A 20,216-nucleotide genomic window follows, 5' to 3' on the forward strand; every position below is an offset into this window, starting at 1 on the left:
AAAAAAAAAAATTAATCAGGTCTTATCTTCCTTGTTTTTGCTGGAGGACTTTGAGAACCAGAAAACTGGGGAGCAGTTTATCAAGATTCTGGATTAAATTTAACGCTTGTTAACTAAAAAATATAAATCCCTAAAGTTTTGAACTGCAAATCTCTTCCCCCATTAAATTGCTCAGGTTTTGATTTCTTGTGATGCTTTATTTTCACTAGTTCTCTAGTCACCCGTAGACTCCTCCAGCAAAAACAAGATATGCAAGTTATCCTACGTAAAGACAAGTGGAAGTTAAAAATAAATATCCAGACCTCCTTTATACATCAAACAAACAAGTGCATATTTTAGCCTTTGTAGGTCCCCTTAGGCCTATATATATAGGGGACCTATATATATAGGGGACCTACAAAGGCTTAGAAAATGTACTTGTTTATTTATGATGTATAAAGGTCTGGATATTTATTTTTAACTTCCACTTGTTTTTACAGATCTATTCCAAGCAGATATATGTTATAGGCACCAAACCTGCAAACTGTTCTATGCATGAAGATCCGGATGCTGCACCCACGTGGAATACCCAGACTTCTGTGTGGGTGAACCTGTGTGTCCATGCAGAGTTCCACTGAGCAATTTGCAGGATCAGGGCATAGATAAATATCCAATCCTACTACTAATAGTTACTGGTGGGTTTAATGCAGAGCGTTTTTGAAAATCTCACCCATAGTATTTAACAAGTTATTAGTGGATGCTAATGTAATCAGTGGGCTGAGACCACTGTTGGGAGTCAGGAACTCCAGAGTTTTGATTGTGGCTTCACCTAATTAAGGCCAGGTCTACACTACAAAATTATATTGACCTGACTGTGGTGTCTGTATGCCAACTTAAGTTATTACATCACTTGTGTGTCTGCACACTTGGCTCAGTGTGTCAGAGTCCTTACCAGAAGCACTTGTATCGATTGTATTGTCAGTGTGGGGTGGCTCCTGAAAGCTAGTAATAGTCCACATAAGCAACAGTGTCTACTACATTGACATTGCATCAACTTAATTACATCAACTATGACTTGATGCCATTCAGGCAGGTAGTGTTACTACATCGGTGTAGAGAGGCACTTACATTGGCAGGAGCCAAATTTAAGTGAAGACACTTCCACAGCGAGGTTGACACAAGGCAACTTTCGTCAGCCTAACCCTGTAGTATAGGCCAGACCTCACTCTGATCTCTGCCCAGACATTTAACCAGCGTGCTGATCCACCTTGGGAGGTGAAAAGCACCCTCAACTCAGCACCATGCATCATCAGGCCTCCCCCTTGCTTGACTTTCCTCCTATTTGAACAGGAAATAGTTTCATACCTTGTAGGTATTTTAAGGATTAACTGGTAATTTGTACAGGTCTTTGAAGATGTATACTGCTGTAGCAAGTCTAAACACAGTACAATCTTATTAATATACTATAGGCCCTTCCCTACCCCTATTCTCTCCCCACAAACCTGATTCATTATATAGAACATTATTAGGCCCCATTCCTGCAAGGTGATCCCTTATGCCCATGCATGAGCCCCTGGGAACAGAGCCTTAGTTAAAAAGCTCTTTGGGGTACAGACTGTCTCTATTAGTTCTGTGAATCTGCGCACTTTTGGAAGCTTTAACAATAAAATAATGATGAGGGTATACACAAATAGCAAAAATAAGAACATAAGGATTCAAGTTCAGGTTAATTTTTAAATTTACAGGAAACAAAAGTGTTCTTAATTTTCAGGTTTTAGTCAAAAACTACCATTATTGACCTTTAATAACATCTAGGTAAGGTTTGTAACATGCTTTGATGATTTAGAGTGCTATGCAACTGCCAAGTATTTTTATTTCTATTATTTTGGAAGGTGTCTGAATGTGTGTTCAAAAGCCTGTTTCTACTATTCCACGAACTGTGTTAATATAGTGCTCATGACACTTGCAGAGCAATGCTGGCTGGACCAAAGAAAGAAGACAATGCTATGCATGCTGTCTCACTCAGTTCTGTCCATCCATATTGACAGACATTACTTCCAGTCATCCATGTCCCATGACTCTCCTGAACAGTGACTACGAACTGTGAATTTGATCGGCAGCTTGTTCAACTCCCACTGAAATCAATACATATGGAGAGTGATCAGCAGGTTACAAGACTGGATCCTGCATGATGCAATTTTATAATATGAACATGAAACTAAGTTAAGACCCAAGTACTTTAACTGAAGATCTTAAACAAAATTTGAATTTAGTTCTTTTGAGAGAAACAGTAATGTGGTACTTCATCACTACTCTTAACCATGGCACTTATTAAATAAACTAAACACTGGTTAACTCACAGGTAGGGTGGATCATGACGCATAATTAGCTGAATGAGCTCACACAAAAAAGGCTAATGTGATGTATAAACAGGAATATCAAGTAGGGCGAGGGAGGTTATTTTACTTCTGTATTTGGCACTGGGGTGATCACTATTGGATTATCATATCCACTTTGGGTATCTACAATTAAAGAAGGATGTTAATAAATTGGAGAGGATTCAGAAGATCCATGAACATTTTTAAATGATTGTAAAACATGACTTCTAGTGAAAGACTCAAGGAGCTCAAGATGTTCAGTTTATCAAAGAAAAGATTAAGGGGTGATTTAAGTTAGGTCACAGTCTACAAGTATCTACAAGGATCTAATAGAAGGACCCTTCACTCTATAGACAAAGGTATAACAAAGTCCAATGGCTAGAAGTTGAAACTAGACAAATTCAGACTAGAAGACAGACACATTTTTAAACAGTGATGGTAATTAACCATTGGAATGATTTACCAAGAGTTATGGTGGATTCTCCATCATTTGCAATTTTTATATCAAAACTTGGATTTTTTTTTTTTTAAAGATATGCTCTCATTCAAAAAGAAATTAATTCAGAGAAGTACTGTGGTCTGTGTTGTACAGGAGTATCATAGTGGTCCCTTCTGGCTTAGATCATCTATGAATCTACTTTAAAAAATTATTTTTTTGCCATATTCGATTTTGTAAAATTCTTGTAAACAAAACAAATTTTTGGTCTAAACTGACTGTGGTTTTAACTCCTCTTCATCACGGTGCCTTTAAAAGAAGATTTAGATTGCACTTCATAGCTTTTGTCATGAAATTCGTGTTTCTGAATAACTCCAACATGCTCCCTGAGTCCTGGTGCTATTATTTTTAAAATAAGGGCTATTTATTTCTGGTTGCAAATCCATTTACATCCCAGTTTCTTATGTTTTAAATGACAAACAGAGAAAGGTAAACTGCTCTATCATTGGTATGACTAATTGTCCTCCCAGAAAGATTAAAGTGCTCAGAGGTAAAGCATAGGTACCTACCAGTTAGTGTTCACTACTGCAGGTGTTCCAACCCCTTTCAGAGGCCCAGCACCTTTTCAAAGTACGTGGTTTATTGACGCTGCTTTGGATCTCTATTACTGTGCATCCTGATCTGGGGAAGAGTTGAAAATCTATATATCCCAGAAAACAAAAGTAAAAATGACATATCACAAGCTTTGCATGAAAACACTATATGTTCCATCTTTTCAAACTCAAACTCGTTTTACATTTTAAGATGATTAAAGAAAGCTAGAACTAGAACTGTCTGATCTGAGCCCATAACCACAATTAGTTAAATAAAAGACCCACATGGGTAAATACTGGCATATTAAAACAAACACATACTGGGACCCTCAAATTTATGAAAATTTAAAGTTCATTACGCTGCTTTTCATCTGACTTGTCCAATTTTCCTCCACCATTTGTGAAAAACAAAAACATACACAAGATCCTCTCTGCACAGCTGCCAAACTCTCATATTTGGACGTGGGAGGGAGAAGTGGGGAAAGAAGAAAATCTCCCTGGTTCTTCAGCAATTTTACAGCAGTTTAAAACAAAACAAAACCTAACATTACTTCACGATGAAGAATTTTACAGCGAATTCCCAGGAGATTAAAAAATCTCATTTGACTGGGAGAGATCATCAGGTTTGTACATTTCAAAACTGTAATTAGTTTTTAGGTACTGCTTCCGCCCGCCCCCCCAACACAGAGCCTTCAACTCTCCCAAAAAGCTGCCCCCAACAGTATTTAGGGCCTCCTCTAAATCACCATAGGGAGAATGCACAACATAGGTCTCATCAGCTGCAGACAAACAATAGGGAGGCGAAGGGTGGGGAGAAAAACACACTCAACCCCTCCCACTGCAAAAATCTTAAAAGTATCCAAACATCTCCATGAAGACACCCCCCCTTTCCTGTCTTTGGCAGTTAGGAATAAACCATAGGGGAGTTTTCTCCTTGCTTCTGGCTAAACCTTGGGGAGACGTCTCTTTCTTGTAACATTTCCCCACACTAATCCAGGGTGTGAGGAATTTGTTGATCCCAACACCCTTCTCCCATATTATAAGTAATTGAGAACTGAAGGGGGGGAAATCCCTCACAAATTTCAGTTACAGAAGCAATGGCTGGAGATATGTGTGAATGTGTATGTGAGAGAGAAATACCTCCCAGCTTCCACTAGAGAGATTTCACTCAGTCTTTCTTTCACACACTCCAATCAGCCCCTGCACCCCCCAGCTGAGAAAGCAACGAATGCTAAAATCCCTACCTTGAAGTGCTGCTCTCTGCCTCTCTCCCACTCAGCCTGTGTCAGTACCTCCTCCTCTTACTGCCTCGTCGCCATCTTGCATTTAAAAAACTACTGCACTTTTTTTGGGGAGGGGTGGGTAACTGAACTGTGAACTTTGAACTCACAGAGCACTTTAAACCCACCCACCCTAAGCACACAGACCCTGATTTTATCCCTTAATTAAAACTGCATTTCCCCCTGGACTCTATCTATGCTATGATCTGAGTGTGGGAAAAGAATGTAGCAATAGGCAGTGTCTCTCTCTCTCTCTCACTCACTCACTCACTCACTCACCCAATCATACATGCATGCAGAGAGCAGGAGCAGCAGAGAGGGGAGGAGCTGCTCCAGCAGTGATACAATCTCCTCTCCTCTGCGTGTGAAGCTGGGGAGTGGTAGCTGCCACCATTTATAAAGCTGGCACAACAGAAGGCTGCCCTATGATTGGTTCCAGTAAGGTTCCATTCCAGCCATAGGGATCAAGGCAAGAGATTGCACAAGAAGGCTAGTGATCACATGGATGACTTCCACACATCTCACCCACGGAGCTGCTAAGCTAAGACCCAAGAGGCAAAGCCTATCCGGTCCCAAGGCTGTGTGTGTGTGTGTGTGTATGTATGTGTGTTTCTCTCTCTCCTAGCTCTTCTCAGGTTACAATGTAGTTGTGTTAACTAAAGCAGCAGATTATTATAACTTTTTTTGTCTAATTTCCTTTTCACTATTTGTAAGTGTCTGAAATGAATAAATGCAGTCAAGCCAATTGGATAGTTTCATTTTCGAGTTTACACATTAGTAGGGTGCTGCAATGTCTGGGTTTCAAACATTTTTTTCTTTCTGTCTTGGAAACACTAAAAAGAGTGGGCACTGCGGGTGACCTTCAAGGAGGAAAAAGAATGGATCTGTGCTCTTTTTGTTTCTTTATCAGTAGAGCTGGAGCAACAACTATAGTGAAGTGACTTACCACTTTTCCATTATAAGACTGTTTTCAGTTACTTAGAACTTTACCACATTTCAGCTGGTTGGGCAGAAATGTCATATGCCCGGCATCTGCCTCAGAGTGATTTTTTTGTTGTTGTTAACATTTCAGAAAAACGGGTTCAATCTTTCTCAGAATGAGGGGAGTGATAATTGTTTTTTTCACCTTCTTTCCTAATTCATCACAAATGGGTAATGCCTGTCAACTGTGGAATTCAGAGGTGGGCCAGTAGTATTGCTGGAGGCTCCAGGACTCAGCCAGGGAATGTTTCTATGAACAGGTACTGAGTGTGATCTTGTCCATGGATGGCTTTAGATTCATTACTTGCAACCTAAACCTTGCTGTCTTCTAATAGCCATTTAAGACTTTGGGTGCAGCAGGTAGAAAAAAAAGGCAGTCTTGCAATTGTAATTTTTTTGGAATTGTAAGCTCTGATAGACACTCATTTTGCCTGGTCATATTGAGGATTGTGTTAGTTTGGGAAGAAAATGCATCAAGATTTCCTTGGAGATCCAGCTCCAGATTTTTTCTTTTGTTAGGGGATTAGTCCCTTCTTGAATACCATTGATGTTGAGAGAGACCAACGGATTGCTATGCTGGTTTTGACAGTGAGGGATGAGGTCTCTTTGTATTCTCCACTACTAATTTCTCTGATGTTTCCCCAAACATCCTCAGACCTGTGTATTTGGATGCACATATGATGACTGGTTGCTACTGATTTAACACAGCTTTCTTGTAGCCTCTGAGGTAGAAGCCATCCCCCACTGCCCATTACAAAAAAGATTTTACCACAATATGAACCTGAGGCCTGTCATATTCAAAGCAAGGATATATCCCTAAATGATAAGCCACTTGTTTACCACCAAGTAGGTTTTCCTTACTAAGGCCATGTTTACCCTACAATCTGTGGTGGTCAGTTATGTCAGCAGATGGCTGCCAAAATTTGTGCTTTCTTCAGCACTGCAAGTACTCACCAGGAATGCTTGGGTAAATACAAAGTTGATGCACCACAGGTAGTTATCCCAGTGTGCCATGCACTGCTGCTTCTATACCTTTGGGGATAGAAATGACTTGCCTAGGAATGTCCAGGGAGTAAGGGGTCAAGTTCCCAGAATGCAACTTTCTCCATCCCATAATGCCACCCATATATCATAATTACTGTGCCTTTAAAAAAAATCCACATGGCACTTTTTGGTATAGGGAGCTATACCTATCTCATAGAATTAGAAGGGACCCTGAAAGATCATTGAGTCCAGACCCCTGCCTTCACTAGCAGGACCAAGTACTGATTTTGCCCCAGACCCTTAAGTGGCCTCCTCAAGGACTGAAATCACAACCCTGGGCCAATTAGCAGGCCAATATTCAAACCACTGAGCTATCCCTCCCCTGCCATCTTTGCCAGAAGCAAGGAGCCAACAGAGATCTGCACTATCATCATGAATGTTGCAAATACAGGATGCACAATGCTCTTGTATTTACAGACTTGCAGGAAGTACTGCAACAACAGGGGTATGCCAATTTCTTCTAGGACAGCTTGCTAAGGGACATAGCGAAAACAATACAAGGCTGGTGGTGGCATTCATGGAGCACTTGCAGATGGTGGTGCACCATTTGTGGGTTTGAGAAATGAGCACTGACTGGTGGGATCACAACGTAATGCAGGTTTGGGATGACAGGTGGTGGCTGCCGAACTTTCCAATGTGGAAGGCCATATTCCTGGATCTGTGTTCAGAGCTTGCACCAGCCCTCCAGTGCAAGGACACCAGAATAAGAGCAGCATTGACAGAGGAGTGGTGATCACACTCTGGAAACTTGCAACACTGGACTGCTATTGGTCAGTGGGAAATCATTTTACAGTTTGAAAAGCCACAGTGGGGGCCATTGTCATGCAAATATGTATGGCCATTAATCTTCTCCTGCTACACAGGACAGGCAGTGTGAAGGACATAGTGGATGGATTGTAGCAATGGGGTTCCCAAACTGTGGTAGAGTGACTGACAGCATGCATATACCTACTTTGGCATCAGCCCACTTTGCCACAGAGCACATCAACCGAAAGGGCTACTTTTCCATGGTTATGCAAGGGTTGGTGGATTGGGGAGATTCACTGATATCAATGTGGACTGATCAGGGAAGATGGATGAAACTCCTATGTTTAAGAACAAAGGACTGTTCAGAAAGTTGAAAGCAGAACATTCTTTCCTGACTGGCAGATTACCATTGGTATTGAAATACCAACAGTGATTCTGGGGGACCTAGTCTACCACTTCCTCATGAAGTTGTACACTGGCTACCTCGACAGCATCAAGGGAAGAGTCAGCTACCAGCTTAGCACGTGCAGAATGACCATTGAATGTGTTTTTGAAAGACTAAAGGAATGCTGTCAACGTTTACTCACACTATTGGATCTTGGTGAGAAAAACATCCCAATGGTTATAGTTGTTGTTGCGTCCTGTGTAATATCGGTCATGCAAAGGGGGAAAGCTGCTGCTCGGGTGGAGGTAGAGGGGCTTTGAGCAGCCAGACACAAGGGCCATTGCAAGAGCCCGATGTGGAGCTATGCAGTTGACGAAGGCTTTGAAAGAGCACTTTTAACAGTCACCTCACTAGTGTTCTCTGCTGGACTGTTCTCTGGGCCTGAAGCTTTGGGTGCTGTTAGTAATTGAGCATTTATAAATATTAGACCGTTTTACTGAAGCTCTGAAGCTTGCTGTACATGGTCAGTTGCACATAACAAAGGAGAGCTCCTAGGTGCACTCAACAAGGTGGAAAATCAGGAAAAAGGATTTCAAAAATATGCAGGGGACTTGGGGAAATGGCTTCCAATCTCCGTGACCCCTGGGCAGTGGAGTTTAAAATTGTGACCAGAGTGGTCACTGTCGCAGGGAACGGGGGCATTGTGGGACTGCTGCTACAGGCTCAACACAGGTCATGCACTGTCTACATTTGCACAGAGTTGACCTCAGTAGGTCAACCATAGCTCTATGTCATTAGGGAAGGTGGTTTTACTTTGTCACCATCATGGGGTGCTTATGCTAGCCAGAGACAAATTTTAGCGCACAAGTAGGTTGATGCAAGGCGACTTCCGTTGAGCCAACTTTAGGGTGTAGACCAGGCCTAACTGTAGAAAATGTCTATAGTTGAGGCTTTGAAATTTCTGGGGGTGGGGGTGGGGTGTGGGTGTCTTCACTTTATGTGGCCTATAGGATCTTTGGAAAAGAAATCCTTTTCGGAAGGTGTGAGGTCTTTCACTCGTACAGCTACTGCTGCACCAAACTTAGGTTTCCAAAACCTAGGAATTTTTGTTGGTTTTATGTAATGCTTTTAATATTTGGTTTTATCCAGAAATCTCTATTTAGATCTTATAACATCCTCAAAGGAGGTGCTACGTCAATTTGCAAGCAAATCTGCGACTGGCCCTTTCTGCTTGTGCATTACACAACTCCTTAGTTACATAATCAAATATTTCTCAATTTTTTTTTTTTTACAATTTTAAATACATTTTTTCATGTTTTTGTTGCCATAATTGTACAGTATATCTTAATTGACTTATGCAGCTCTTTGAGTGAACACATGTGGGAGGGGACTGCTGGGCAGACTGATCTCAATAGACCAAAAGCCCTCCTGCTCTTCCAGTTTACTATTTATCATACTAAAGGTAGCATAAAAAACCCCCACAATTAGATATAAGCAATGTAAAGCCTTTACTTGATCTTGTCTCAATATATTTTAATATATTTATACATGTATATGCACTCTGATATTGAACTATGCACAGGTAACAAAGGAGCATAAAATTAAAGTAAAAGGTTAGAAAAGTAGAAATCAGTTAATTTTAGATATTATGATCTTCAGTTTGCTTGAAGACTGCAATTTCTTTTTTCATTTCCTGAAAGAGAACAAAAAGCAACAAGCATAAGTGTAAACTGTTGGAAATCCTATTTTATATATATATATTTTTAAAAAGATTTGTAAATATAACTAACTGTTGTATATATTTGACAGATTCAGCTAAAATAACTATAAGGAAAAAAAAGTTACTCACCAGTAACTGCTTTCTCCAAATGTATTGCTTTTGCATATCTACACTGTAGAGTTAATGTGCCCTCCACATGAGAGAGACAGTCCTTTCTGGACACATTCACATTCAGGATTCTAGAATCAATGGCATAAAAGCCACCTAACTGTCCTTTCCTCTCTAGCTTCAGACACATCCTTACATATCCAAAATAAAGGGAAAGATGGAGAGTCAAGGGTTGATCTGCAGAGGCAATACTTTCAGTGACCATGCAAGCAACCAGTTATAGGTAGGACACAACCAGAGCTGAAGGAATTATTCTATTCAGATAGTATTATTCCCAGACATTCTGCCTCTTGACACAAGAATAAGACAGAGCTTTCCCCTTGCCTGTTCAACCACCACGTTTTCCCAAATAACACTAGGGCAATCTGCACTGCCTTTCCTTCTTTGGATTAGAGGAAAACATAAAACAACCCCCGATAGCCCTAAACTCCAAAAGGTTTGTGCATTCTGCATTCCTTGAGCCCAATGCTCGAAACATATCACTATGGATGGATTCTGGGTTGAGAATGGCATCCATTTCAGGACATTGTTTGGATCCAAGGAAGCCACCTGCATTGTTGCACAATCAGAACAGAGGATCTTTTCTGATCATCAGATGCGGAAGACTGGATTCTGGATGACCAGTGTGTGGAGAAGAAAATCTTTCTTTTAAGAGATGTAGAAGGATCAGCAGAGCAACTGGAGCCATTCATAGATGAACAGCTCAAACACTAGGACAAACATCCATGTATTTTGGCTCTAAAGACTAGATTTCAGACCACTTAAGAGTCTCAATGTTGGAATTGCCTGATGAGCAGAAATCTTCAGGAGGCATCAAAAGTCCACAAGTCTGGCTGAACATGAAGTCTCTTCATGAGAAAGAGTTTGAGAATCATGCTCTCTGTGTAGTTACTGTAAATCTGCACAGGCAGAAAACAGTCTTTAAGAAAGACATTAAAGATGTTCAAGCATTGGACAAGTTAGCCCAAAATTTTGAGAGCGAGTGAGATCGTTTAGTGGAAAAATGGTTACCTACCTTTCGTAACTGTTGTTCTTTGAGATGTGTTGCTCATGTCCATGCCAAGTAGGTGTGTGCGCGCTGCATGCATGATTATTGGAAGGTTTTTCCCTAGCGGTACCTGTTGGGTCAGCTGTGGAGCCCCCTGGAGTGGCGCCTTCACGGCAGTGTATATAGGTCTCTGCCAACCTGCCACCTCTTCAGTTCCTTCTTGCCGGATACTCAGAGAAGGGAGGCAGGTGCGTCTTGGAAAGGACATGAGCAACATGTCTTGAAGAACAGTTACGAAAGGTAGGTAACCATTTTTTCTTCGAGTGATTGCTCATGTCAGTTCCAAGTAGGTGACTTCCAAACAGTCCCCTGGAGGAGGGGTCGGAGTTCACTGAGTTGCAGACTGCAGCAGTGCTCTACTAAATGTGGCATTGTCTCTAGCCTGCTGTGTGATGGTGAAGTGAGACGTAAAGGTGTGAATAGATGACCACGTTGCTGCCCTGCAGGTATCCTGAATGGGGACCTACGCTAGGAACGCTGCAGATGAAGTTTGCACTCTCGTGAAGTGCACCGTCAATGTTGGGGTTGGTATCTTTGCCAGGTCATAGCACGTCCTGATACAGGCCGTGATCCAAGAAGAGATTTGTTGGGATGAGACTGGCAGTCCTTTAATTTCATAGAGTATCAGGATTAGAAGGGACCTCAGGAAGTCATCTAGTCCAACCCCCTGCTCAAAGCAGAACCAATCCCCAGACAGATTTTTACCCCATATCCCTAAATGGCTCCCTCAAGGATTGAACTCATAACCCTAAGTTTAGCAAGGCCAATGCTCAAACCACTGAGCTATCCTGCCCCCGCGTCGGCAATGGTGATGAGGAGTTGCATTGGACTTCCTAAACAGCTTTGTCTGCTCAATGTAAAAAGCCAGTGCCAGTCTAACATGTAGGGAATGGAGCATGAGTTCCCTGTCATTAGCAGATAGCTTTGGGAAGAACACTGGTAGAAAAATATCCTGATTTGCATGAAATTGTGCGACAACTTTAGGGAAAAAGGCCAGGTGCGGCCACAACTGCACCTTGTCCTTATAAAACACTGTGTAAGGGGGCTTAGACATTAAAACTTTGAGCTCAGACACTCTTCTGGCTGAAGTTATAGCCCTAAGAAACACCACTTTCAAAGAGAGAGAAAGCAGAGAACAAGTTGCTAGAGGTTCAAAAGGGGGCACCCCATGAGCCTTGAGAGGACCAGGTTAAGGTCCCATGGAGGGGCCGATTGCTGCACCTGTGGGTACAACCTGTCTAGCCCTTTAAGGAAGCATCCAACCATGAGGTTAGAAATACTGACTGCCCCACTGCACCAGGTGAAATAGCAGCCAGGTGCACCTTGATTGATGAGACTGCCAGCCCTAGATGCTTTAGGTAGAGTAAGTAGTCCAGTATAAAGGGGACTGAGGACTGCAGCAGAGGAGTACCCTTCTGTGAGGACCAAAGAGAACCTTTTCCACTTGGCCAAACAAGTGGCGCTAGTGGAGGACTTTCTACTGCCAAGGAGAACCTCCCTAACCACATTGGAGCACTGGAGCTCTAACAATTTAATCATGGAGTTTCCACATGATGAGGTGGAGAGACTCCAGGTTGTGGTGCTGAAGACGGCCAGGGTCTTGCGTGATGAGGTCTGGAATCATGGGCAAGGTCATGGGAGTGTCCACCGAAAGGTCCAACAGCATGGAAAACCAGTCTTGGCGGGACCACGCCGGGGCTACGAGAACAGTGATGCCTTGTCCTGCCAGACCCTGAGGAGGACCTTGTGGATGAGAGGAAATGGTGGGAACGTGTACAGCAGGCGCCCTGTCCACGAGAGGAGAAAGGCGTCCGCGATCAAGCTGGGGCTATGATTCAGGAAGGAGCAGAACTGCTGGCACTTCCTGTTGCTTCATGTCGTGAACAGGTATACCTGGGGAGATCCTCACCTCAAAGATATTGCTGACAACATCCGGTTGGAGAGACCATTCGTGGCCGTGAAAGGATCTGATAAGGCAATCAGCCAGTTCGTTTTCTGTACCCAGCAGATACGATGCCTCCAACTGTATCGGGTGCTAGGGGAAAACCTTTCGACGATCGTGCTTGCGGTGCATGCACACCTACTTGGAATTGACATGAGCAATCACTCAAAGAGCAAGAGAAACACCCCTTTCTGCTCCATGTCTAATAAAGTAGATGAATCCTTCATGAACACAAACCTAAACACTACCCACAAAAAACAAGCTTAAATGACTATACTTGCAAAATAATAAAAGATTAATCTGCCACAGGGACAAGCTGGATTTTGTGCCTGCACAGGCAGGCGAAAAGAGAGGAAATAACAGAGTGGGGGCCCTTTTTGTATACTTTTTGTTCCAAAATGCTGGCTCTGAAGAGTACATATGTGGTTTAATGTTTTGAAAAAAATTGTGTGGGTGAGACTGTCTCCATGTTCAATTTTTTTGTCTGCTGAATCTGCCAACAATTGTGCCAAATACGATGGTGGTTTTGTGATATGGATACATGTCCGTTAGACTGAGATCAATAATTTATTTCAGACAGGCTAAGATGCGGAGAGATTAGTGAAAATGAAACAAGATAATCTTTACATCAGGAATACTCAAATATCAGTTTTATAAGTAGAATGCAGTTGATTATTTAACATTTAAACAAGAGTGATTTAATATTTAAATATGTTTACCTGTATTAATTTGGTCTTGTCATAGTCTTTGCGATGTCGATAAATACATTGGCTGAGTATTGCATAAAGTTTTTCCAAGTGAAATATATTGTAGTCTCTACTTTTTTCGGTGACAATCTTTAACAGTTTCTGGGGGGGAGAAATGTATACATTTAAAATTGTGTTAAAAATCTGCATAGGCTTTTGACAATTTGAACATATATAATAAAGACAGGACATTTCAATGGCAAAATAACTGGGGACTTTTGTATCATTAACAAAAAAGTAATACACAAGAGAATAGTTTTCAGAAAGAATTGAGCTATGCCTGTTAGTGTTAAGCAAAAATAGTTATTTTTTTATACTTCAGAGAAAAAGGAAGCTGAAAATTCTGAGCCAGACCAGCAATAGCACAACACTGTCATGTGAGAGATTACTGTTACAAGTTAACTCTTCTCCCAGAACAGCAGGAAGTGACTCTTAAATGACTAAGCCATTCCAGCAGTAACTACATCTTGCCTCACTTGACAAGAGGAATGGATGTTGAAATGCAGTGCCTTCAGGAGTGGCTGTCAGGCCATAAGATGCCCTTAAGTTTCATTCACCCCAAGGAAATATAGCCAGATAACCCAGAGAATCAGTGGGTTGGGAGACAAAAAAGAACGAGGAGTACTTGTGGCACCCTTAGAGACTAACAAATTTATTTGAGCATAAGTTTTTGTGGGCTAAAACCCACTTCATTGGATGTATGCAGTGGAAAATACAATAGGAAGATATACACACACACACACACACACACACACACACAAAACATGAAAAAATGGGTGTTGCCATACTAACAATAATGAGAGTAATCAATTAAGGTGGGCTATTATCAGCAGGAGAAAAAAAACTGTTGTAGTGATAATCAGGATGACCCATTTCCAACAGCTGACAAGGTGGTGAGAGTAACAGTAGGGGAAAAAGGGAAAAAACATTAGCATGGGGAAATAGGTTTTACTTTGTGTAGTGACCCATCCGCTCCCAGTCTTTATTCAAGCCTAATTTAATGGTGTCCAGTTTGCAAATTAATTCCAATTCTGCAGTTTCTCATTGGAGTCGGTTTTTGAAGTTTTTTTTGTTGGGAGTATTGCGACTTTGAGGTCTGTAACTGAATGGCCAAGGAGGCTGAAGTGTTCTAACTGGTTTTTGAATGTTAAAATTCTTGACATCTGATTTGTGTCCATTTATTCTTTTGCATGGAGACTGTCCGGTTTGGCCAACGTACATGGCAGAGGGGCATTGCTGGCACATGATGGCATATATCACATTGGTAGATGTGCAGGTGAACGAGCCTCTGATAGTGTGGCTGATGTTATTAGATCCTATGATGGTGTCCCCTGAATAGATATGTGGACAGAGTTGGCAATGGGCTTTGTTGCAAGGATAGGTTCCTGGGCTAGTGTTTTTGTTGTGTGGTTGCTGGTGAGTATTTGCTTCAGGTTGGGGGGCAGTCTGTAAGTGAGGACTGGCCTGTTTCCAAAGATCTGTGAGAGTGAGGGATCGTCCTTCAGGATAGGTTGTAGATCCTTGATGATGTGCTGGAGAGGTTTTAGTTGGGGGCTGAAGGTGACGGCTAGTGGCGTTCTGTTACTTTCTTTATTGGGCCTGTCCTGTAGTAGGTGACTTCTGGGTATTCTTCTGGCTCTGTCAATCTGTTTCTTCACTTCAGCAGGTGAGTATTGTAGTTGTAAGAATGCTTGATAGAGATCTTGTAGGTGTTTGTCTCTGTCTGAGGGGTTGGAGCAAATGCGGTTGTATCTTAAGAGCTTGGCTGTAGACAATGGATCGTGTGGTGTGGTCTGGATGAAAGCTGGAGGCATGCAGGTAAGTATAGCCACAGACTTTTCCAGGGGAAAGGGGCTGAGACTCTTCAACTTGCCCCATTTGGTCTGCTCTACTGTGGAACAGGAGATGACTGAACAAACAGAAGCAGCTCAGTTAGGTGGCGTTCCCATTCAGGGCTGAAAAGCCCCAGCAATTTTGGTCCCTCGAAGAGGAGCAGAAGGAGGAAATAATTTTCTCACTGCTGCATCACCCCCAAAAAAGCTTTAGAAGCTGGGATAGCAGTGGTAAGGCTGTGAAAATGTGCGCATGGTCGTCTGGGTGGCTCGTACTGTGTCCTCGAATGAGGAAGCCCTAAGGAAGCAGTCATCCAAATATGGGTAGATAACAATACCCAGTGTTTGCAGGCATGCCACTATGACAGAGAGAACCTTGGAGAATACCCTGGGCGCGGACGAGAGGCTGAATAGGAGCACTCTGTACTGATAATGATCCTGGACAGTGATGCTGTAGGAGACAGTCTGGCAGACTCTCAAGAGACACTATATGCCCGCCCAAGGATCCCAATACAGCCATTGGTGGAGGGAAGGGGAAGGACATAGGTGGTGGAGGTGCCCAAAGAGGCCTGTACCTTGACTGCAGGTCAGCTCGATGGAACTGATGGCCTCGGTGCTGGCATCTGCACCAGTCTCTGTGCCGAGGTCCGAACCCGCCGCAGTGCCACGTGGTGGGAGAAGGTCCCTGGGCAGTGGAGGAGCACGCACTTCCGAGGCGACGGACCGGGGCCCTCTGGAGTAGGGACAATGGGCCTGATGGCACGCCCGCACGGTCCAGAATGGCCACTTTGCCGACCGCAGCACCACAGGGGGGGCTTGACCTGTCTCCTGCATATAGCAGCACTGTTCTGACCAATGTCGGCTGCACCTCAATAGTAGGACTCCACCTCTGAGTCCAATGACAGACTCCAAGCATGGAGACCATGGCAGTGCCCAGTGGGACGGTGTCGGGGAATGGTGCCAAGGGGAAGGGGACAGTGCCGCGCTCACTTGAGGTGCTGGAGGTCTGTCTCGCCTGGCAGAGGACTGCCGTGCAGTCATAGCAATCAGGTCCCTAGCCACCTTGAATGTGTCTGGAGTGGAAGGGAGCTCCAACTCCTCCACTTGACACACTAACAGGGGAAGCCATTGGCACTGGACTCAATGGACACCTGTGCTGGCTCAAAGTCACCAGTGCCACCTCCTGAGAGATAAGCACCAGGTGCTCCTGCATGGGACGTACATCGTTAGCGGTTTGTCCCAGCTGCTCTAATCGTGGGCGAGCGCCCTCTATAAGTCTTCTTGTGTCTCTTGTGAGGCACCAGTGAGTGCAAGCATACTGTGCTGCTGCTGAAGATGCGGACTTCGATGCCGGGGAGGGACAGTGTTGAGGGTTTCTATGCATAGAGTTTCCTCGGTGCCGTAGCCTCTCTAACCAAGGCCGCTGCACTCCAGATGTGCAGAGTGCTGGGTCTAGCTGGCCCGGGGCCGGTTGGGGAATGAAGGGCTGCCTCCATGAGGAGTTGCTTAAGCCTGAAGTCCCTTTTCTTGTTTCTGGGGTGGAATCCCTTGCAAGTCTTGCACTGATCTGTTTGATGGGATTCCCCCAGGCACTTCAAGCAGGTGTTGGGAAAATAGCCCTTTGGCATCAGTTTGTGGCAGGTCCCGCACAGTTTAAAACCTTGGGATCGAGGCATGCCCTGAACTCTAAGAGGGGGAAACAAATGTGGGGGAGGGCCCCAAACACTAACTAACTAACTGAACTACAACTAGTACCATCTAACTATTTACAGGCTGGAAGAATAAAAACCACTAGGGGAACACTTGCCGAAGCAAGAGAAGAGACACTCAGCTCCAATGACCATCACTGGCGGTAAAATGGAACTGAGGAGGCGGTAGGTTGGCAGGGCCCTATATGCGGCACCATGAAGGTACGACTCCAGGGGGCACCTAAACTGACCTGACAGCTACGGCTAGGGGAAAAACCCTTCTAACAACTGTGCACATGGCACGCACACACCTACTTGGAATGGACATGAGCAATTACTCAAAGAAGAACTGAAGGTTAAAACAGACCACTCTGATTAGCCCAGAGAAGCTGTAATGAACCTCATTGTTCAAGCTGTGCATGTCTCCATCTGACCTGCTTGGCCAGATTCCAGATGAGAGCCCCGACTCCTTCCAGCAGCCAACTCTTATCCCCCACTTCTCCAGTCCTTTGTTCTTGAGCTGATGAATGTTGCTTAGCTCCTCTGCAGAAAGGTGTGGAAATCTATATCCCCACCTATGTCTCTTAGCCTGAGCATAAGAACGGCCGTACTGGGTCAGACCAAAGGTCCATCCAGCCCAGTATCCTGCCTACCGACAGTGGCCAATGCCAGGTGCCCCAGAGGGAGTGAACCTAACAGGTAATGATCAAGTGATCTTTCTCCTGCTGTCCATCACCACCCTCTGACAAACAGAGGCTAGGGACACCATTCCTTACCCATCCTGGCTAATAGCCATTAATGGACTTAACCTCCATGAATGTATCCAGTTCTCTTTTAAACGCTGTTATAGTCCTAGCCTTCACAACCTCCTCAAGCAAGGAGTTCCACAAGTTGACTGTGCGCTGTGTGAAGAACTTCCTTGTATTGGTTTTAAACCTGCTGCCCATTAATTTCATTTGGTGGCCCCTAGTTCATATATTATGGGAACAAGTAAATAACTTTTCCTTATTCACTTTCTCCACATCACTCATGATTTTATATACCTCTATCATATCCCCCCTTAGTCTCCTCTTTTCCAAGCTGAAGAGACCTAGCCTCTTTAATCTCTCCTCATATGGGACCCGTTCCAAACCCCTAATCATTTTAGTTGCCCTTCTCTGTACCTTTTCTAATGCCAGTATATCTTTTTTGAGATGAGACCACATTTGTATGCAGTATTCAAGATGAGGGTGTACCATGGATTTATACAAGGGCAATAATATATTCTCCACCCCCTTTTTAATGATTCCTAACATCCTGTTTGCTTTTTTGACTACTGCTGCACACATCTCTGAAGAAGTCTTCAGAGAACTATCCACAATGACTCCAAGATCTTTTTCCTGATTAGTTGTAGCTAAATTAGTCCCCTTCATATTGTATGTATAGTTGGGGTTATTTTTCCCAATGTGCATTATTTTACATTTATCCACATGAAATTTCATTTGCCATTTTGTTGCCCAATCACTTAGTTTTGTGAGATCTTTTTGAAGTACTTCACAGTCTGCTTTGGTCTTAACTATCTTGAGCAGTTAAGTATCATCTGCAAACTTTGCCCCATCGCTTTTTACCCCTTTCTCCAGATCATTTATGAATAAGTTGAATAGGATTGGTCCTAGGACTGACCTTTGGGGAACACCATTAGTTACCCATCCATTCTGAAAATGTACCATTTATTCCTACTCTTTGTTCCCTGTCTTTTAACCAGTTCTCAATCCATGAAAAGATTTTCCCTCTTATCCCATGACAACTTAATTTACGTAAGAGCCTTGGTGAGGGACCTTATCAAAAGGCTTCCTGGAAATCTAAGTTCACTATGTCCACTGGATCCCCCTTGTCCACAAGCTTGCTGAGAGAAAACAGTCCTTTCCTCCCTTTTAATGGGTAACAATGCAGCATATCGGGGAAACTGAGGCACACACAAATATTATAGAAAATTTCCACTTCGTCACACTTGGCATTATTGGTAAAATCACATTTAGCTAGAAGAATCCGATAGTTTCAGATCCTGAAATGGAGGGAGATGGAAGAGAAGACTTCTTCCTAGGAGGTTGAGCTGTTTGTGTCCCTTATTAAACAGAATAGCCTTTGGGTGTTGCTGCCTTGTTCTCTTGGTAGCTGCTTGTATCACCAAAGAGTTAGGTAGTGGGTGCGAGAATAAAACGAAGTGGATGGAACAAAGTAATGCTTCTTGGCCTTCTTTGCAGTGGGAGCACAAGAAGCAGAAGTGTGCCACAGAAGCTTTGCTGGGTCCCTGATGGCCTTGTTGACTTGGAGGGTCATCCAGCTGGGAGTGAAAGGCTGCACAATGTCCAGCAATTGTGCTGAGGCTCCTGAACTTCCACAAGCTGAATCTGGAGCTCGGACACCACCCTGTGCAGGAGCACCTCCTACTGTCTGAAGATGAACTAACTGCCTCATCCAGTGAAAACGATGAAATTGTCCGCAGAGCTAGCTTGCTTTCATCTTCTAAATACTCCAACGGGCTGGTTGGTGTTGGCCAGGCAATGGTAAATAGGGCTCATGTATTGATCCTGGGTGTCTAGGAAAGGGCTCCCATGGCCCTCAGCAGTGCCAGTACGAGAGATCAACTGGCATGGGAGAAGGACCCCATAGCACAAGGTACTACCTGTCCCTTGCCAATCATGTCTGGCCCAAGGCCCAGACCCAGATCTTCTAAGGGCTTAGGTGCAGGGCCGCCTCTACCTGCTGCTACAGAGATGCCTGAGGCACTTCCGACTCATGGGAAGAAAAGGTTGGATCCTGGATTACTGGTGGGACAGAGTAGCAATGTCTGCATACCGAGACTGGCAGGTGGGATGTGAGAACAACTGCATCCTTGGGATAGCCTCTTCCTTTGGAGTAACAATGACCCGGAACAGAGATGGTTCCAATAGGAGAGATGAATGAGGACAGGGAGAACAAAAATGTTCTCTGGGAGACATAGGCCTGAGGCTGTGCTGGGATGAAGGGAGAGTCCATTGGTGGACCGTCGGATCCGAAGCTTCTTTGGTCAGAGTAGAAGTCGGATCCATCTGGGGCCACATTATAGGCACCACGTTGACTCTAGATATGGAAGGGAGCACCAGAGGCTGTTTGTCCTTAGCTACTGGAACTAGTGCTGAACTGACAGATCTGTATCCTTGAATGCCACTTTCTCCTGCTAAAAAGATTTATTTGTGCCTAAGTCCCTAGTGCCCACGTGCGCAGGCT

The 20,216-nt window shown here is 43.7% G+C and overlaps 2 protein-coding genes across 25 annotated transcripts in view; both read right to left on the bottom strand.

Moving 5' to 3' along the window:
- Positions 1–5,161, bottom strand: part of ZHX1 (zinc fingers and homeoboxes 1) — a 30,727-nt gene extending 25,566 nt beyond the window's left edge. For 11 of the 19 annotated variants that reach the window (XR_010598999.1, XR_010598986.1, XR_010598991.1 and 8 more), the window contains exons 1-2: positions 4,631–5,032; positions 3,363–3,493 (exon numbers count right to left, since the gene is read on the bottom strand). The gene's annotated coding sequence lies outside the window, so the exon portion shown is untranslated. The other 8 variants (XR_010598998.1, XR_010598994.1, XR_010598993.1 and 5 more) reach the window with 6 other exon arrangements.
- A 4,174-nt stretch (positions 5,162–9,335) lies between these two features.
- The window catches only part of ATAD2 (ATPase family AAA domain containing 2), a 101,041-nt gene continuing 90,160 nt past the window's right edge, over positions 9,336–20,216 (bottom strand). For all 6 annotated transcript variants that reach the window (XM_065586089.1, XM_065586090.1, XM_065586091.1 and 3 more), the window contains 2 exons: positions 13,421–13,549; positions 9,336–9,516 (listed from right to left, as the gene is read on the bottom strand). In XM_065586089.1, coding sequence (XP_065442161.1) covers positions 9,463–9,516; positions 13,421–13,549 — 183 coding nt within the window. In that variant the 3' untranslated portion in view covers positions 9,336–9,462. The remainder of the gene's footprint in view (positions 9,517–13,420; positions 13,550–20,216) is intronic.

This window comes from Chrysemys picta, chromosome 2, assembly GCF_011386835.1.
Source record: "Chrysemys picta bellii isolate R12L10 chromosome 2, ASM1138683v2, whole genome shotgun sequence".
In the NCBI taxonomy this organism is placed as follows: domain Eukaryota; kingdom Metazoa; phylum Chordata; order Testudines; family Emydidae; genus Chrysemys; species Chrysemys picta.